Source organism: Cebidichthys violaceus, unplaced genomic scaffold (genome assembly GCF_023349555.1).
Source record: "Cebidichthys violaceus isolate CVI_PGR_0920_01 unplaced genomic scaffold, fCebVio1.0.p SCAF_3, whole genome shotgun sequence".
Taxonomy (NCBI): domain Eukaryota; kingdom Metazoa; phylum Chordata; class Actinopteri; order Perciformes; family Stichaeidae; genus Cebidichthys; species Cebidichthys violaceus.
Window position 1 is genome coordinate 10,933,770 of NW_027176483.1, and position 18,617 is coordinate 10,952,386.

Consider the following 18,617-nt stretch of genomic DNA (forward strand, 5'->3'; position numbering starts at 1 on the left):
ATTTGGCATCATAACATTTTTTACAAGAAAAATGTCACTGAAATTGTATTATTTTGTAGACTGCTGGCATGAGTAGGTGACAAAAGAAAGGTCTGAGAAAACATAAACTAAATGGTCTGATAAATACCGAGGATGCAGTTTGGATAACACTGGGGGAAAAAAGAACATTGGCCCTGGAGTTTTCATATTGCCAGTTGAAACACTTTGAAGTGTGCATGCCCTAAGGAGAGGCCAACATCCCAGCCATCACTTCTTAAAAGAGCAAAACAATATTATAATCCCTCAAAATTATAAACTCCCTTGAGCACAACATTACAAACTACAGTATATCTGGGACTGGGACTCTTGTGTTACTCTACTGACATCTTGTGGACATATTAGAATCCTACAATTCATATGTTCAAAACGGGAAGAGTTCGCGCATGAATTTGAACAATACTAGGAAAAAGCCTGCCTTAATGAGATTTCTACCTTGTTTTAAAGACTTAATTGCATGGCGTTTCAGTAAAGATGAAAGTCAACCAGCTTGGGGGCCCTGGGCAATATTAAGATGATAAGCCACTGTTTACCCACCATTAACCCCCTCCTCTGTGTATTATGAACTGTTGTTTCTATGCAGGAGTACTACCTGGCCCCAGGTATAGGCTTATTGTGTAGTAACTTGATTAGCACACATTAATTAAGGAAATTGCAACATATGGCAACATTTTTTTTTTTTTTAAATGAAGCTCTTGAAACAATATTTTGACACAGGGGCCCTTTTAAAGACAGGACCCGAACATCAGGTAGTAAAGCCTTACCATATGGCCCTTATCATGACATTTGTTGTGCTTCACTGCTGCAAAGTCAATTAAAGCGTTAATTGTACTTTTTAAGAACATCGCGGCTCTTGAATGCGCCCCACTTTCTCCTTTATGCAGCGTAAATGTGCGTTACCTTGAGGGAAGGCATTTCTGCTGATGGAAACTCTTCCGCAACGATATCATAGTCCACACCAGTGTCTAGGAGGCTAGCTCCTGTGGGTGAAATACTTTGAGTCACATTTCACGTACCATAACCGAAGGTGAGGTAGTATTTTGCAGCAGATCGCGTCACAGAGTGTGGTCACGTAAATTACGCTCCGCGTACGCTAGATTGAGTATCACGCGAAGAGTAACCACAACAAAAGCGGAGAGAAAACAAATGTAATTGATTGTCTGTTAGAATGGCTGATGTTCACGCAAAGACCAAAACACGAGCCAGTTCCTCCGAGTGTACGGCCGAGTGAGTGATTTCTTCTTTCTAACATTCTGTTAAATCCGTTGACCAGTGAAGGTAGACGTTGATGGTACTAACCCACTGAACAGAAGATGAAAAGACAAAAAGAGTAGTATAACTGTATTAACTGTGTCCCGATCTGTATCTATATTTGTAGGTTTTCAGGAGCTTCACAGATACAAAAAAGGGGTTTTCCTCAAATACGTCCACCTCTTCAAAAATGCACTGACCTACCTTGTTTGATCAAACTTGTAGATCCCCTGAAAGCATGGGAAGCACCAGCAGAGGCGTGACTGCATCTCCTCCCTGTTACTCAGTGTTGAGTTCACCTCAGACAGGATATGCTCAGAGGGAATTGATTATGATGGCACCTGAAGAAAAGCTCAAATACTTTGACAGCCGAGCTCAGGCCCGCGAGGACCACCAAGAGGTGGGTACAGTCGCAAATTCATTTTGGAGGTATTTGTGCAGATGCATATTCATGAAGAGGAATGCACTAATAAGGCTGCAATTAATAATTATCACCTACGAGCTTTATAAACATTGGCATTCTGGTTTGAGTTGTATCCTGGTTTTGGTCATATTCGGGATATGACATTTACATGGAACACAAGAAACGTGATAATTCATATCCCTGTATACATGATCATAGTATCCAGATGTTTCTGATCATCTGTGTGCAGGTGCATGTGTTTTGATTGATCAACATCCCATGCACTAATTTCTTTACCAGCAGAGAATGATCTGAAGGGTGGATAAGGTAACTTGTTTTGTCTGACCAACATGCCAAAACCCAAATATATTCAGTTTATAATGATATATAGAACGCAGAAAAGCAGTAAATCCTCAAAACCCAAGAAGCTGGAACCGGTGATTGCTGTCTATTTCTACATGATAAACAATCAATTGATAATACAATTTATAGGCAATTCATATTTTCCGTTGGTCGACTAATCAATAAATTGGCTTATCGTTTCAGCTGTAAACACACTGAAATTATCCTGTCTTCAAACATACAGTTTATACTAAGGTCGACACCCAGGCAGGTGAATGATTGACATTAGTTTCTAAATGCTAATCTAAGCTCTAAAGTGTAACATAGACGTATTATTGATATGGCTTTTAATACATGGCACAGTGGGCTATCAAGAGAAGTGATCCTGAAAGTTATTTACTGTGTCTGCTCAGTTTGATGCCTGCATTCAGGACCTGGTGCGTTGTGCGGCTCTGTGTAGGCTGGTGTATGGGGACGGACATCTGAAACTAGCCCAGGCCCATGCCAGACTGGCTAAAGCATATATGCAGTTCAAAGGTAATGTTAAAAAGATAATACTGTGAGCACATTGTAAAACTGCATACTATGAAATTCAGGAACCTGTTGTTGGACCTTAGACAGATGTGTTAAAAAAAACAAAACTGACACACACTTCAGCTCAGTATGATCAATCCATGTAGCTGTAGTATGTGTTATAGAGATTAAGCTTCTACATTTGTAATTTTACATGTAGTTTTACTTTGCTCTTTGCTTCACTAAGGTCCAGCTAAAATGAAAGGATTATTACTGTTGAGATGCTGTTTAATTTACACTCATCATGGTTCTTTGTTCCCTGAGGCTGGGGACTGCAGGCCCAGGAGCACTCGGCTCTGGCCAGAGAGCTGCTGCCTTTCTGCTCCTCCATCTCCTCCTGCAGAGGTGAAAAGCTCGAGGTTCTTATGTGTCTCCTGAACATACACCTCACACAGGGAGGCGCTTCACTGCTTACAGCCAAATATCCTTGCCATGACATGTTTTACAGTAATGTATGTGGTTTTAATAGAAGTATCGACTCAAATAACGAAGCTGAAAAGTTCCTTGACTCTTTTCCACTCTTGAGGAGGCAGAATCCTCTTTTCTGGAGGCAGAACAAGTTCTTGAGGAGCTTCATCAACTCAGTGGTATCAACCAGGAAGAGAAGATGAAGTCCGAGCTGGAAATCTCCGGTGGTCTATCCAGGTGCATTTGGGGAAAAAAAAAAAAAGATTTTCTAGAAATGCCTAAGTAGCAGCACACAGCAGATATGTTGTCAAAATAAGTCTTTAATGCAGCATTTGCAGCCTATAGTATGTAATACCTGAGCCAAACTCGGTGCTTTTACCAATTAAAAGGTAACAAGGCAGGTCTTTCCAGAGGGGAGTACAGCATGGGGGGCATTACATTTGTTTTGAAGTTGTTATCATAACTGATTTGTTTTTCTCAAACCCTTTCAATTTCAAATGCAGTGCCTTACATTTAAGTTTGGCCACAAGATGGTGATATATTCATGTCAATTGGCATGAAATCAACCTTTCACATGTTTGTTTTTTTTGCTAACTTGGTTATGCTAGTAAAAATACCAGTATCTTATGTTTTCTTACAACAACTTAACAACTCAGGATTTCCCCCTGTTGTTGTCAGTCAGCAGTCAGCGTGGGTGTGTTGTTATGATGCTTACAGACCTTCTGGGTTTCATTTGTTTCTGCATGTGCACTCACCCAGTCACTGCTCAAGCAGAGGCACAGATAGAAGAGAGGTATTTTTCCTCTCATTATTGATCTGTGTCTACCATTTTACAATATGCATTTGTAACCTGGTGGGGGTATTGACAACAGCGGTCCCAAGTGCAGTATTACATGCTCAGGAAAAGATTAAAGACTAAGTGGATCATGGTGGAGACACCAAGCACAGACATCACACCTAGGAGAGACTGATAGTCTGTTAAAGGAACTGTGTGGCCCGGCAACATAAAAAGAACAGCTACTTGTTATAGTTTAGATTACTGTGGGTGAAGTTAGCAGCATAACCGGTGAATAAAGTATATTCCTACCTGGGTTGAGATCAGCCCGCTAATGTCTAAAGGTATAATTTCCACATGAAACCCATCACAGCAAAAACGACAACAAAAAAATACAGGCTGGTCTCCCTCAAAGCATTTGACAACCTCACAAAGTATAAATTTGATTTCTTAGTTTTAGTTCGAAAAAACATTTTCAGTCGTATAAAGGAGCATGTAAGCAAAGACAGTAGTAGGGTGGCAGTATATTAACAGGGGACCCCATCTTACAGCCGAGCTTATGTATGACCTAATGTTTTAAGAATCCTGTTGCTAGGTAAATTGAAACAATAATCCTGCAGCATCTACAGTGAACGAGCCTTGTCAGGTTAGCTACACTGATAGGAATTTGGAAATGATGCCATCTTGGTCTGTTTCAGAGAGTCAGAGTTTGTTGACATGATGTGTGTAATTGAAAAAATGTGCAGACTCTGGCTGGTGTGTAAGCTTGCTAAATCTCTTTTGTTATGCGATGACTACGGATTTGGCGTGCTTCTAAAGCTCTGTCAGTGAACACTGTTGTGATGGAGGGTAATGTTCCCACCAAAGCCCGCAACAATAAAATATGCTCAGCTCTCCATTAGATCCGGGTGCAAACATTCTGCTCGGCTTTAGATTCACACTCAAGGTGTGCACTTCTGATCAGCCAGATGGGATATTTATTGTTAGGTTTAAATCTGTGTGTTCTCATATTCTCAGACTATGCCATGGCTGCTATGATCATTTATTTTCTTCACTTCTTTATAACAGCTGCCATAAATCTACATCTTAGTCAACACATTTTATTTAACTAAACATTTTTAGAATAATAAATTATTTTAGAATGATAAATTAATTAAAATCTTCCATATCCTCTCCACCCTTAATTATCATGTTCAACATATTGATTGAATTGCACTCTGTGTTCACCAACTTTGTGCAAATAGTCTCTTTACATTTGTGCTGTTGTTGTAATCAGATGCCCTGTCCCCCCTTTCCTTGTGTATATGTATGCTATTGACTTGATCTATAGTCATAGTATAAACACACAGCATAGCTACTCTGGCAGGGATTTGGTTGTAAATGGCCATGACATCACTACCCAAGACTGATCAGGTAGTTCAGTATTTTTCTCCATGGTCTTTTACCAACATCTGCCTGAGGCACTCAATAAAAAGCCTCATCGATCAGAATGCCATCAGTTTAAAGCACCACACAGATTTGCTGGAGAAGGCTGTTATGTTTCTGTCCCTCTGTTTTCACTTAGGCTTGGCCAACTGTGTCATTTTCCGAGTGAAAGCCCAGAGCAGACTTACGTCAACTCTGGAAATGTACAAAAGAGGGCTGTGTGGCTTGTTTGGCAACACATCTACAAATCCTTAATTATATTAATTCCCTGCCCTGTGGACTCTTGGTATATTTCAGTGGGATGTCGCATATTACCGTCCTGCCTGGAAGTGCGTAAGGATGCAGAGTGAATGAGAGGATAGAGGGGTATTGTCTCTGTTTGTGCATGCAGGCAGAATGGCAGGACTCGAGCCATGCTGGAATGTAGCTCTGCTTCAGCCATCGCCCTAAAAGGACCTGAAGTGCCCGCCTGATGAACACTTATGGGCGGGGCACTCCTTCTATCCATCACAGCATGTTTGGATAATCTTGGTTTCATGGGAAAATTCAAAGTAATCAAAGTTTTTTTGTAACCTGTGCTGCTGGCCTTTTACCGCGGAGCCATGAATTTCCAAAACCATGTGGTCCTGGGATGTAAGCATGAAATAATACTGTCAAGCTCCGACTTTAGCTTCCCACACAGGCTGCCCCTGCTAAAACCTGTACTCATACTGGACGGCACAATGGATAAAACCTTAAACCAAATGCCATGCTGTCACAGGTGGATTCTGTATGTAAGTGAATTGTTGTTCAGATAACATACTATGCTCAGTGTGGATGTGGGAGACTGTGAGAAGGGGTTTCCTGTGACAACAATGTACTGCCAGAGATTGTATAGCAGTGAGTGGCGCGTCCTCTGAGAAAGGCCACCCCCTTGACTGGAGAGCTGAATTAAATTTAGAGTCCATTAGATGGTTTCAAGCTGTTAGCAGAGAAGCCTGATGGGATCCAGAGTCCTTGCAGTGGTTATTGCAGCCATCGTCTCATCCTCTCTCCCCCACGCACCCTCCCTTTTGCTCTGTAGAGGCCCAAGCAACCCAATAGTACAGTATGGAAGGAAGTGACTGTCTTTTAAAAGAGCAAAGACACTTGGTAGCAGCAACACATCTAGAGATGGGTGACAAATTGAGTTTTATTGTACTTAATGTGACGATGTTGCAGTGTAACCTTCAGTCCCAGAGGAGACAGTTAAGAGACTGGTGAAAGGATGCAACCCAAAACATTTAAAAAGGGCAATGTGCAAGCTTTCCCTAATATAGTCTGCAGGCCTCAACTGCAGCCATTAGCCAAAAGCCTTCACCACTCTGCAGGATCTGGATTTGGCTAGAGACCAAGCAGCTACTTCTGTAATGTAAAACAGGCTCATGGTAATGAAGTAACAGGCTTATGGGTATATACTGTACTCAAGTGATACTCTAAATAACAAATGTTATTAGATATCATTTTTTAATTATAACATCTTTAATGGTTATAGAGTATTAGTCAAGTGCACTTTGGCAGAGCAAATGTTTTTCAACACAGGGATGCAGACAATCTACTTGAAGGGTCCACTTTGTAACCATTACTGTTACTGCTGCCTCCTATAGTGGGCTGACCTGGACTGAACTGGACTTTATTCTTGTCTTTCTGTCTCTGACAGTCTCTCCATTTATATGTCCTTTCTGCTCTATAGGATCTATAGGAGACAGAACAGACCAGAGGAGGCCTTAAACCAGTGTGAGAAGTCTCTGCAGCGGCTGAAGGACTGTGGCGAGCCAGAGAAGACGAGCTCGGTCTATCGGGACATGGCCGCCATCGAACAGGACAGAGGTCATTTGGACCGAGCCATAGAGCATCTCACCAAGGCAAGGGGCATGTCACTCACACAGCACAACACGCTGTATACACATGAGGGCTTCTTGAGATGGTGCCAGGCTTTGTTGTTAGGTAACGTTCCCACACCTCTTATTTGGTGATATGTGATCTGCCTTATTTCACGTGGGTGTTTCTAACTAGGCCCATGCCATTGCTATGAGTCACAGCCCAGAGGAGCTAGAGGGGGCTCAGATCTCTCACAGTCTGGCCCTCATCCTTTCTGCTGCTGCAGAGCCACATCACAATGGTGAGTTTATTCTCGGGCTCAGACTAGGCCTGTGCGATATGCATCAAAGGGTTAATTAGGATTTTTCTATATGTGAAATTCTATAAGATGGCGTTATGGAAACCAGACTTACAATAGTCTCATTGAAGACATGTTGAGGTTCAGTCATGTCAGTTTTATTCACCCATGTCAACTGTGTCAATACAAATGTATGCTTCATGGTAGCTTTGTAAAACATCACATCTGGAAAATCTCAAAATCATATTGCCGTTTATATTATACAAGTTAACCTGTATGTTTTGTGTGTTTTTCCCATGCTGGTGTAGAATCTGCAGGTTGCTACTTTGAGGAGAGTCTCAGTGCATATAAAAACTCTGCAGGTTCACAGGATCCAGCCTTTCTCGTGGCCCAGGATGATTTCTGTCGTTTTCTCCTCCTCAGTGGCCAGCAAGAGGTTGCACACACACACAAACACACTTACAGACAATGCCACTACAGTCATTTCCTCCAGGCAAAGAGTCTCATATTTTTGCTCATGTAATTTTAAAGCAGATTTTCACAGACTTTTTGTTTAGAGAGCTGCACCATGAAAACACCCTCAAGAGTTTGTGATTGTCAGGGGATTTATTTCACCTGCTTAACGGAATGTGGCTCCCACCGCTGATGGAGAGAGATGACTTATCTATTTTCAATGTAACATTTCAGAGATGTGTGGAGATCCAGAAAGCTTCTCTCGCTACAAAGAAATCTACTTTTGGTGACCTGAGTGCTGAGGTAGCAGACACCCTTCAGCTTCTAGGAAGCGTGGAGATGAGTGAGGGCAGACTGAAGCCGGCCCACAGGACCATGAGAAAGGTATCACAAGTTACAGAACACAAACAGCACAACTAATGTTTGTCTTGGCTACAACCTGTAAATGCATATTAGAAATGATGGAGATGACATTGTCCCTGCCAATGTGCTGCATTTGGGAGGGTTTATTAAAAGGTCAGGAGTCAGCGGGTGTGTCCATCTACACCAGTGAGAGCCCAGTTCAAAATAAACACACAAAGAGTCCCTGTCAGATTGAGGTGAGCTATTTCAACCCGCCTCTCTAAAGATCAGAGTTGCATGCTAATCTTGGAAGGGTGCAGTGTGCAGAGTGTAAAATATCACACACAGTGACTTTGTGTTTCCTCAGTCTGGATGGAGCCCGACAGATGGACAACAACAGTTTGCTAACTGCTGTCAATTAAAGGGACACTGACCCCAATTAGTGAGGCATGCCATTATGTCCTTCAAAACAAAAGTGACATTGTTAGTCTTTCAGCACACATGCATTGATAGAACAGCAGCCTTTTAGTTAATTTCACCGTGTTCCTCTTCTGCTACGGTTTTACTTTATTCCTTATGGAATGTGTTTTTGTTCACATACAGTACGACTGCAGATTTTTGCGGAATTAGCTCAGTTCTGCAGCCCATCACACATACTAAAATACACCAGGAAATGGGGGTTTCTTCATACAAGTAATGACATGCCTGTAAGTAAAGGAGCCCGGTTGCTATGTTGTTTTGTTATGACATTTAAGAGTGGAGAGGGTACCACTGACAGGGTGTATCAGGGCTCACTTTCTCCACACCACGTCCGACTAGTAACCTTTGGGAAGTACCCTGACACCGAGCATGTCAGGACATTTTTTCCTGTCATCATGACACCATCTGCACAATTACTGAATAACTTTTGTTTTTCCAAAGAAAACCTGGCTTATACAGAACTTCAGATATACTAAAAAAACATGGAGAACAATGGCACACACATACCACATACATACATACTTCATACACCCACACACAGACATACACTTGACATTTCCCCCTTCCTCTGCAGTGCTGCTGAAAACAAGGCCTTCCATTACATCAACCTTAGCAACAGTGAAAACATCCAGGAGGCCAAATGGATCCGTTCCAGATTACAGTGTTTTACTTTCCCTTGTGAGGAGGGAAACTTTTGGCTCACTCTTTCCCTACTTTTAACAAAGTTCTCTTCACATCTTGTTCTTGATGACGATTGCAGAATTGACAGGCTTTTATCATGTCTGTTGCGCAACTGTATGCGCATGCTGTGTTATCATACACATGTGTTTATGGTTAAAAGTTGTCTGGATTCTCTTAAAATTAGGCAATATTTTCTCATGTCATAGAGCGAAGTCATTTGCTCGTTCCTCTCATTTGATAGGACCAAACTAACTGTAGGGTGGGAAAGGGCTCAGGCTGCGTCTTACATTTATTAACTACCTCAAATTTCTGGGTTGTTGATTTGGAGTCCTGGTAATAAATCTAGCAGATCTCCCTTGTTGACCCGACTCTTCCGAGTGGTCAGCACAGGTGTTCTCTAAACCTTGGGCTGCAACAGAGGTTATTTTGGGATGTTTAGTGCCTTCACATGTTGCTAGGAAGTGTTTATTCCCCTCTGCGTACGAGTTGCACCTCTCATCTTCCACTGACCACTCACTCTGCTGTCATTATTATTTTATGTTTTATTTTAATAATATTTTCTATTTTAGTGCCTGGAGATCCAGAGTTTGTTGTATGGCCCTCAGCATAAGAAGACGAAAGCTACACAAAAAGCAGTGGACATGTTGGCGCGGTAATTCTGCTGAATTATAATTAAACTGTACTTTATATTATATCAAGACATTTGATTCTCCTGGTGATGAATTCCCAATCAACTGATTGTATTTACAGTAATAGAATGATTTGAAAAAGAACAAACAAGTGCATGTTGCAGTAATGCGACCATGTAATGTATGTTTTGTAGGGCACCAGAGGTGGCTGAGAGACAACACAGGCAAGGGAGAAGGAGAACAAAACGTCACACACTTTCAGTTGAACCCTGCAGGGGCAATGATGGAAACTCAATGTCGGACTCTTGAAATGTTCTTTTTTTATTTTGCCAGTACAATAATCTTGCAAGTTTTGACCAATAATTGCTGGCATTCATTTTTGAATGCCCGTAACAGTTTGTCTGTCTGTTAGATAATGCACTGCTGAAAATCTTTAGCACTAATTATGTCCACTGACATTTCTACATGATCTTGTGTCATTTTGTACATTAGGTAACATAAGTCAGCTTTAAAGAAATACTCATACTCAGAAAACTTACCAACAATGTGTTTTAATTGTTGTTTTAAGATATTAATCAAATTCCAAAGAAGGGCTGGATTTGTTTTTCACCAAAGCATAATACCATGTGTTCAACAAAAAACATTATGTTAATAAAAGCAATGACGTTGGCCTGTCCATGGTGACCAATATTTACTCATTACAAAGTCTTTATACATATTTTCTGGATGTTGCACATTATCTAGATTACACTCTGTACATACATATACAGTAATGTAAAATGTGTTATTAAGCCACAATTGAAGTGCACTGATGGGGTTTTTGTTTAAATTACTGCAGTTTGCAGATGAGACCGTATGGAAATATGCTGTATCTGGGCACTTAAATGAAATGTCTTTTTAATTGAGGTTTAATTTAGTAGATTTTTATCAGTTAACACATTAATAAAAGCATGACATGCATGCTCAACATTACATTTCTGCACATTTCTTTAACGTGAAAGTGCCAAGTGAATACATTACTCGATGGTTACACAGTGTACATGTTGCAGCTACTTAGACTAAATTTGCAAGACATGTAACCACACTGTAATCATAGTGGATCATTTCTGCCTCTGCAACTAGTGCACAACACAACAAACCCTAATGGACAGTCAATGCCACTAAGCTGATGATCCAAAAATAGTCACGGTCATGGACACTCGTATGTTCCAGTAAAGGTGAATGCTTCCAGCCAACACTGATAACAACAACAGGGCATCCAGACGAGACATACTGTACATCAAAACCAACACAATCACTGAATCCTTTCAACTCCTTAAGATTCTACTACCGCTGTTCACTCTTTCATCTTACTATTGGCTTTTCTAATTGAAAACCCTTTTTTGGTGTTCTAAATTATATAATTCACCATTTTCAATTCCCAGCCCCCTAATCACACGTTCAAAATCTAAATTTCACTTGTCGGAAAATTAGAAATGCATGGTATTGACACATACACTTTAAAGATATATATTTTACAAACATGTTTCACATTGATCACGTAACCCGGTTATTTAAAAACCACTACACTTTGATTTCAGTATTTAAAACTTGCAAAGTTTCTTAAGACAAATTACCATCTTTTTTCCCCATCCCGACTATACTGTCCTCAGCTACAAGCTTCACTATATTCTGCTGCTGCTACAGGACATAGTAAATGCTAAAGCTATTTATATTTGGCAGCAGTGCCCAAGTCAAAAGAAAAATGAAAGCTCCGATCCTGAACAGTTCACAGCACATCATAACTCCAACTGTCATATGTTGGCTTGTAACATGTGATGATTGCAGAATGGGCTGTTTAAGATGCACAGGTTAGTACAAAAATAGAGAAATTTAGAGAGAATAAACAAACCTCTTTTAAGATAAACTGCAAGCTGTAAAAAGGTTGCACACATTTCAGCGCAATCCTAACTTAAAATTTTAGTTTGCACTCAGTGTTCTAATAGCAGTGCTGCCACAATTAATACCACAACAAAGTGTTAATCTGGTCATTTTAACTGAATAACTCAATTTAGCTTGCCTCGTGTTAGGTACGCCAAGTTTTAAGTGACACACTTTAAGTAGGTTCAGCAAAAGAGCGCACCAAAATCAATTAGATATATAATGTTTTACTGCTTACAGCATTATTAGGGTCTGCAAACAGCATTATAGCCGTGTGTGTGTGTGTGTGTGTGTGTGTGTGTGTGTGTGTGGACTGCTGCGTCAGAACGACTTCTGTAATGTGCACTTTAACAAGTAACATTGGCAAGCACTTGGCCGTGAAAATATTTGTGACCGAATTCTTCCTTAATCATCTGTTGGACTGTCAAGGTAAACTGTTGCAACTCTTTTCTCTTGAGTAATCTTAATTGGGGTTTCCAAGGTGTGAGACTGCAGCTCTTGGTCTGAGGGCTCAGCATGGCTGCCATGTACATCCATCTGAAAGGTGAAGGACTTCTCTGATGGCCCGAGTTGTATCTGCCTCTCAGTGATTTCAGATGCAGACCCTTCTTCTTTAGTGAAGCCTTCAAACTCTTCACCTTGCACAACATCCTCTTCTTTGGAGACTCTGATGCTGTATCCTCCTCCTGCCCCGCCCTGGAAGGCTTTCTCAGAGGACCTGAGCGCTGCCATGATCTGCTCTTCAGATAGATCATCTCCTGCCTCCAGCAGCCCTGAGTCTTCCAGACTTTGAGAGACATTCAGCTCTGCAACTATAGTCATGGTGCCGTTGTCACTCGACTGCTGCACTCTTTTGACATCGAAAGCCACACTCTGTGAACCATCACTAGTCACTTTTGTGAGGAAGGCCAACTCCTCCCTCAGGGGACCCGACACTGAGCCTTGTAGCTTCTCCAGAGCTCCCTTCAGTTGCTCTTTGGGCTCCAAAGAGTCCTCTCTCAGGAACTCGAGCATCGACTCCTGCACTATAGGGGAGATGCAAACCTCCTCTTCAATGATGCACTCTGGGAAACTCTCCTTGACGAACGCGTGATCGCCTGACTTGTACTCAACACTTTCCTCTACAATCACCCTTTTCGAGTGAAGACCTTCATCTTGATAATACCGCTCATCTGACAGGTCATCGACGATACCATAATGGCCATATGAGGTGATGCCACCACCCTCTTCGGTTTCAGAAAGATGATCATCTGGTGTGGAGACGAAATACTCATCAGGCTCTTGGTCATGGGAGAAATATGAAGATTCACTCTCTCTAGAAACCTCTTGGACTTGTACAGATCTACCCTTGCGATGGTCTGTATCTGTCATGGAGGTTTTCATGGCATCACCATCACTCCTCTGAACTTGAGCACCATGAGGGATATTTTCTAGCTCCTCGATTTGGAAATATGTTGAGGACGGCTCATAAAAACCAGATCTGGATTTCTGCTCAAGCTCAAACTCCTCATCAATGTAAGACTCCACAGGTTCCTCGACGATTTCCACATTGACAGACTTATTTTCCAAGTTCTCGCTTACCTGCAGGCCACTTAGCAGGTTCTTGATCATGCTTCCTGTTGCTGTATACTTGATGTCTTCCAGTGACACCTTCTTAACCCCATGGCTCAGTAGTTCTTCCAGTGCAGAGTCCTCAGACAAATCCAGCTCTTCCTCCATTTTGGACTCCAACACGATCTGCGTCTTAGTCATTCCATCTTCTTGCTCAGTTTTCTCCACATGATACCTTACCTTTGTATCCCCCGAGGAGCAAACCATAGCTTCCAGACCTGCTGGTCTCATCGCTTTCTCGATGATCTCCTCTACAGACACAGAATCTAATATCTTTTTCTCACTTGTGCCCATCGTAGGCTCTGTTTTTCCTTCATCTTTGAACTCCCCACCATAAACATTATCTTTCTCTTGTTCATCTGACACTTGCCTTTTGCTTTCTGTCTCAGTTTTCCTGCTCAGGCTCATCATTGGTGGTGACACCACTTTCACTGATCTGGTCTCAGTAGCGGATGACTTGATGGGACTGACTTGGTTCTCCATCCGAGAGACCTGTTTGATTTTCACAGTTTTCTCATCTGCTGCTGTTTTCTGTACATGTTGTCTGGTTTGGTATTCACTCTGGCCTGTTTGTTTATCTTTGGCGGTGGTGGCAGCAGGGGCAGAGGTGGCAGCCCGAGCTTTGGTGAATGAGATCATGTCCCTTCTGGATGCAGGACTCTGATGCCGAGCTCTGCCTGCGACTGAAATAGGAATGATCCTAGAGGGACTTATGGACCCAGAGGGAGGCACAGGGGATCTTCTCAGGTGTGAAGTCGGCGGCGTGTACCTGATATCCATATGTTGTCTGGTGGTTAAGGTGGAAGCTCTTGGAGTGTAGGGCTTGGCAGGCATCTTTATATCTGAGACAGATAATTCATAATTAGGTAGATACTTAAATGAATAGTTCGACATTTTGGGAAATGCACTTATTAGCTTTCTTGGCAAGAGATGGAAACATCGTATCGATCTTCTCATCTGACTATCTGCAAGAAGGCAAATTAGCACATTTGCCTAAATATAAAACTGTAAAACTAGTTTTACAATTTACACTTCATGTTACAACAACGAATAATTTCAAATACAGTACCTATTATTCTTTCTCTTTGATGTTGGGTCACCCTCCTATGAGCATCTTGCAGATCCACTCTCTCGCCTTCCAGGAGAGCCCTGAACAAACAGACAAGACAAAATATATTTGAAGACTATTATAAAATCACTGGTTATTTTCCTATTTCAACAACATTATATTTTCCATATATAGAAAAGAAAAGATCAAAGACAAATACCTCCCAAGACGGTGTACATCATTCAGCTCTGCCATCTCAACCCCTTCAAACTAAACGCAACAGGCTTACAAGACGGTATGAACCCAGCACCGGGCCATACAAGGTGGTAATCATCTAAAACGTAACATAACAAGCCTCTGTCGTGTAGGCTAATAAAGAATTAGATTTAGCGGCTCACCTTTCCTTGGCCATGCTTCAACAAACACAAAACAGCAAACCAGCGTGCCTCAAAAAGGAACAACCTCTCCGGAGACTGCCTTCCCAAAGACTGACCTAAAAATAACAGTTACAACGCAGGGCTGTCCACACTTCCCTACGAATCCCAAAGTAAAATCTGACTCGTGACACACACAATAACACATGCCGCTGCCACGTCTCTGCGAAAATATTCTGTCTATTCCAAAAATCCAAAACACACCAGATGTGCCAGCGGAGAATCTACCATAGAGACAAACTGGAGCAAATAGTCTTCTCAAGAACTTCCTCGGAATTGGCTTAACACTAATTAAAAAAAATGTATCTCTGAAAAACGTCAACTGTTTAAAACTATAATGATGTGATATGAGGTAAGAAGTTATGTTACGAAGATAGCTTAAAAAAACTGGAGTGTACTGTACCTTCAAACATGAAAATACAGTATGTTTATTAACTGCTTTATAAATACCTTTCAGTAAAAATAGTCTGTTAGTATGTGACCCTGTGTGATCTGGCTATGTTAGGAGCATGAAGACATGCCGTGTTATTACAGGATATGAAATGGCAGATATATTTAACACACTATAAACACTTAAAATAAGCCACAGCAAAAGTTTCAACTTTGTTAAAAATGCATGTGTAGTACATGTAGTGATCATAAGATGGTATATGGGAGCTGATACTTTGAGTTTATCCAAGTGAAGTGGTGAAGTGACTTGGTGCCAAACCAACAGGAAGGAAGCAGCAGATTGCTTCTGTGTTTAATGAAATCACTAATTAAGCTAAGAGTAGCTTTAGGCAGTGTGTGTGTGTGTGTGTGTGTGTGTGTGTGGGGGGGGGGGGGGGCGCAGGTTTGTCCACTAATCTCTTCTTGAAAGCATTAAAATATTGCTGAAAAGAGTGGATGTACCTATTTTAGCTGACTTTCTTCATTCACAAAAACGCTTTTTACTGAAAGCCAGACATTTCAGAGTGTACGAGCTGTACTTTCAAACGCGTTTTCATTACAATTTGTAACATACTGACACTTTGTCAGACCCCTTTGGCACACAGTCTCAATGTTGTGAATTCAAACAAAAACACTTTCTTAGGTTTAAGCAACAAAACCGCTGACTTAGGCTAAGAAAAATATCATGGTTGTGCTGAAAATAACTTAATAAACAAGGTAACATAAGTATGGAAAACATCGCAAAAATCACTTCTAAATAACAGTCTCAAACACCAGTCTCCTGGTTTGTTTGACCCATCCACCTCCACTTCCTTCCACCCTGTGTGGGTTTTTTCCATGCACTTTCACATCTTACTGGGACACTCGAAAGGAATGCAGTAGTTGTTGATGCTATTAGTAACTGTGAAAAGGTTTATTTTATTAAAAGTGACAACATAAAAAGAATGTGTTTTGATTGGACAACTGAATAAATAAAAAAGCTCATCACCTGTAGGCAGCCACCTCCATGCCCAGATCCATCTTGACCTGGAGAAGATGCTGATGTTCTCGCATCTTTTCTGCAATAGCGTCAGCCATCATATTCCTCTCGTGCTCCAGCTGCTCAATAATCATCTGGAGGGAAGAAAGAAAAATTTTGACTCTGCACACAGTTAGTTTCACATAGACACAGCACAAGCTTGTGGTCTGTCCATTGGGTATGTATACTTTCCCCCTGCTATTTAACTGAAAATACTGTAATAACTCTGATGCCTTGTTAACAACCCAAGTGTGTGTACAAGTGTATTGTACTGCAGCCTACAATTTTGTTAACTTTGTAAATCTGTGTTTTCTCTGTTTTGAGTCCCCAAATATTATTTGTGTTTACTACTAATGCAGAAAGGTGGCAAACTGGCTGAACACTTGTAGTCAAAATCAAGTCTGATCCCACATCAGACTGCACTTATCATTTGGACCACTTAATGACTTAATCCAGTGACTGCTTTTGTACTTGTGTATAAGCCTTTTCCAATAACATGTGATATACTTAGACATATCACATGTTAGACAGATAAATCTCACTCATATTTTACCACAGGGGTTTACTGTACTGTTTACTGTGTGAAATGTGTTTTTTGTTCCAATATTAAAGACATCCCTACCGCGTATTCATTTGTAATTGACTGACCTGCTAAGGGCTCCATCTTTAGGAGGCTAATAAGGATTTGTCAGTCTGACAGCTAATTGGTTTAAGTGGCTGGTGTAATCTAACAGCTACAGTAGTCAGGATGTAGAACGTCGTTATAGCTGATCAAGCTATTCAATCCTTTTATACTGAGGTCAAATGTGGCACGCAAACTTGTCGGGCACCACCTCATGTTAGTAATGTCATTATGTATTGAGGGTGGGGAGAGTTGCATTCATTTCAGAGCCAACATCTACTGCATGTGTGTAATTTTAGAAAAGGCTGAAGCCAGAGTCATAGTCTTTCCAGATAGAAATTTCAGCCTAGATTGTGAATGACTATTGTTTCTCCTTAACAATCAGCCTCTGACAGCTGCAGCTGCATAAGTGCCTTTAAGCAAAGTGGGTGTGGCAGGGACAAGAGGGAGCAGCCTCCCCCTCCTTCATGGCTCAGTGTGATAAAGGGAAGATTATTCTGCCTGTATATTTTGAAAATTGTATCATATTTATTACATGCCTTTTGGGACTTCTTAAAATAACAACACATCTCATAAATTCTGGCTTCACTTCAGTCCCTCTGAAATATACATCTGCGCAATATTCTTATATTGGACTTTTCCTCACCTGATATTCACTGAAGTCCACCCGGAATTTCTCCTGCATGTGCATCAGTTGTTCTTCAAGACGGGATTGAATCTGACCTTGTTTTTCCGCCTCTGTGCGTAATTTGCCCAACTCCGAGGCATACAGCGTCTTCTCCCTCTGCAGATCACTCAGCCTCGCCTGGTCGCCTTTAACCGACTGCTCCATATCTTCCACCTTCAGCTGGTACATTTCATAGGTCTCAATCCACCCATCGGACAGACCGCGGGCATACTCCTGCACCTCCTCCATCGAGGCCGCCGGAGGCCCGCGATAAGTTTGCGTAATGATGGGTACCACCCGGGACTCCACCTGACGCCGCAGACGATCCTTGTCTTGTCTGTGCACATCCTCCAGGCATTTGTACTCGTTCTCCAGTTGAAATAAACGCTGCTGGAGTTCACCGTTGGCCTTGTGAGCGTGCTGCAGCTCCTTCTCGTAGCCTTTCAGCTCGCCACTGATGTCCCTGCACACCCCGGTCTGCTCGCCGCACAGAGACTGGACCATCTGCAACTCCCGCCATAGTTTCTCCCTCTCCATCTCGGCCTGGGACTTCTCAAACGACAGCAGCCCCACCATTCTCCTCAGCTCCCGCATCTCACCCATGTACTTCGGCTCCCATTCCGCCGTCTTCCGTTGTCTAAGTTTATTTATTTCAGTGATAAGCTGCGCATTTTCCTGCTCCAGCTGCTTCGTTCTGGAAAGATACTGGACGAGTCTGCTGTTGAGCTCCTGCAGCTGCTGTTTCTCGCTATCAAAAGTTCTTTTGAAAGGCAACATTGTGGCATCTAATTAGAAAAAGTGAGTTTAAAAAAAGCCTAATACTCTAGCAGACAGGTTGTCCCGGTGTCATTTGCGTGTGCGTCTGTGGGCACGACTGTGATGTAATTTGCGATCAGTGCCCTTTGACAAGTGCAGCAGGAGGAGGAGAAGGAA

General features: G+C 41.8%; 2 protein-coding genes across 3 annotated transcripts; one reads left to right on the forward strand and one right to left on the reverse strand.

Moving 5' to 3' along the window:
- The first annotated feature begins 948 nt into the window (after positions 1-948).
- On the forward strand, positions 949-10,611 carry ttc23 (tetratricopeptide repeat domain 23). Of its 2 annotated transcripts, none has more exons than XM_068722592.1 (11): positions 949-1,263; positions 1,513-1,687; positions 2,446-2,569; positions 2,870-3,026; positions 3,125-3,250; positions 6,925-7,096; positions 7,248-7,353; positions 7,659-7,786; positions 8,038-8,187; positions 9,876-9,958; positions 10,130-10,611. In XM_068722592.1, the coding sequence occupies exons 1-11, from the start codon at positions 1,205-1,207 to the stop codon at positions 10,242-10,244; spliced, it is 1,395 nt and encodes a 464-aa protein (XP_068578693.1). In that variant the 5' UTR covers positions 949-1,204; the 3' UTR covers positions 10,245-10,611. The 2 variants fall into 2 exon arrangements, with proteins under 2 accessions (XP_068578693.1, XP_068578694.1); XM_068722593.1 differs by having other exon boundaries at positions 949-1,063.
- Positions 10,471-18,575, reverse strand: synm (synemin, intermediate filament protein). The gene is made up of 4 exons (XM_068722590.1): positions 17,664-18,575; positions 16,366-16,490; positions 14,536-14,615; positions 10,471-14,308 (listed from the first exon to the last, which is right to left on the reverse strand). Exons 1-4 carry the CDS (start codon positions 18,459-18,461, stop codon positions 12,261-12,263), a joined length of 3,051 nt encoding a protein of 1,016 aa, XP_068578691.1. The 5' UTR covers positions 18,462-18,575; the 3' UTR covers positions 10,471-12,260.
- Positions 18,576-18,617: the final 42 nt, after the last annotated feature.

Excerpts from the sequence above, each read along its gene's own strand:
- synm (XM_068722590.1), bottom strand. The coding sequence starts at position 18,461 with ATGTTGCCTTTCAAAAGAACTTTTGATAGCGAGAAACAGCAGCTGCAG. Across the intron at positions 14,616-16,365 it reads ATGGAGGTGGCTGCCTACAG|GGCTCTCCTGGAAGGCGAGA; the intron begins GTGATGAGCTTT and ends CTGTTTGTTCAG. Across the intron at positions 14,309-14,535 it reads TCAAAGAGAAAGAATAATAG|ATATAAAGATGCCTGCCAAG; the intron begins GTACTGTATTTG and ends TATCTGTCTCAG.
- ttc23 (XM_068722592.1), top strand. The coding sequence starts at position 1,205 with ATGGCTGATGTTCACGCAAAGACCAAAACACGAGCCAGTTCCTCCGAG. Across the intron at positions 2,570-2,869 it reads AGCATATATGCAGTTCAAAG|GCTGGGGACTGCAGGCCCAG; the intron begins GTAATGTTAAAA and ends TTGTTCCCTGAG. Across the intron at positions 8,188-9,875 it reads CCCACAGGACCATGAGAAAG|TGCCTGGAGATCCAGAGTTT; the intron begins GTATCACAAGTT and ends TTTCTATTTTAG.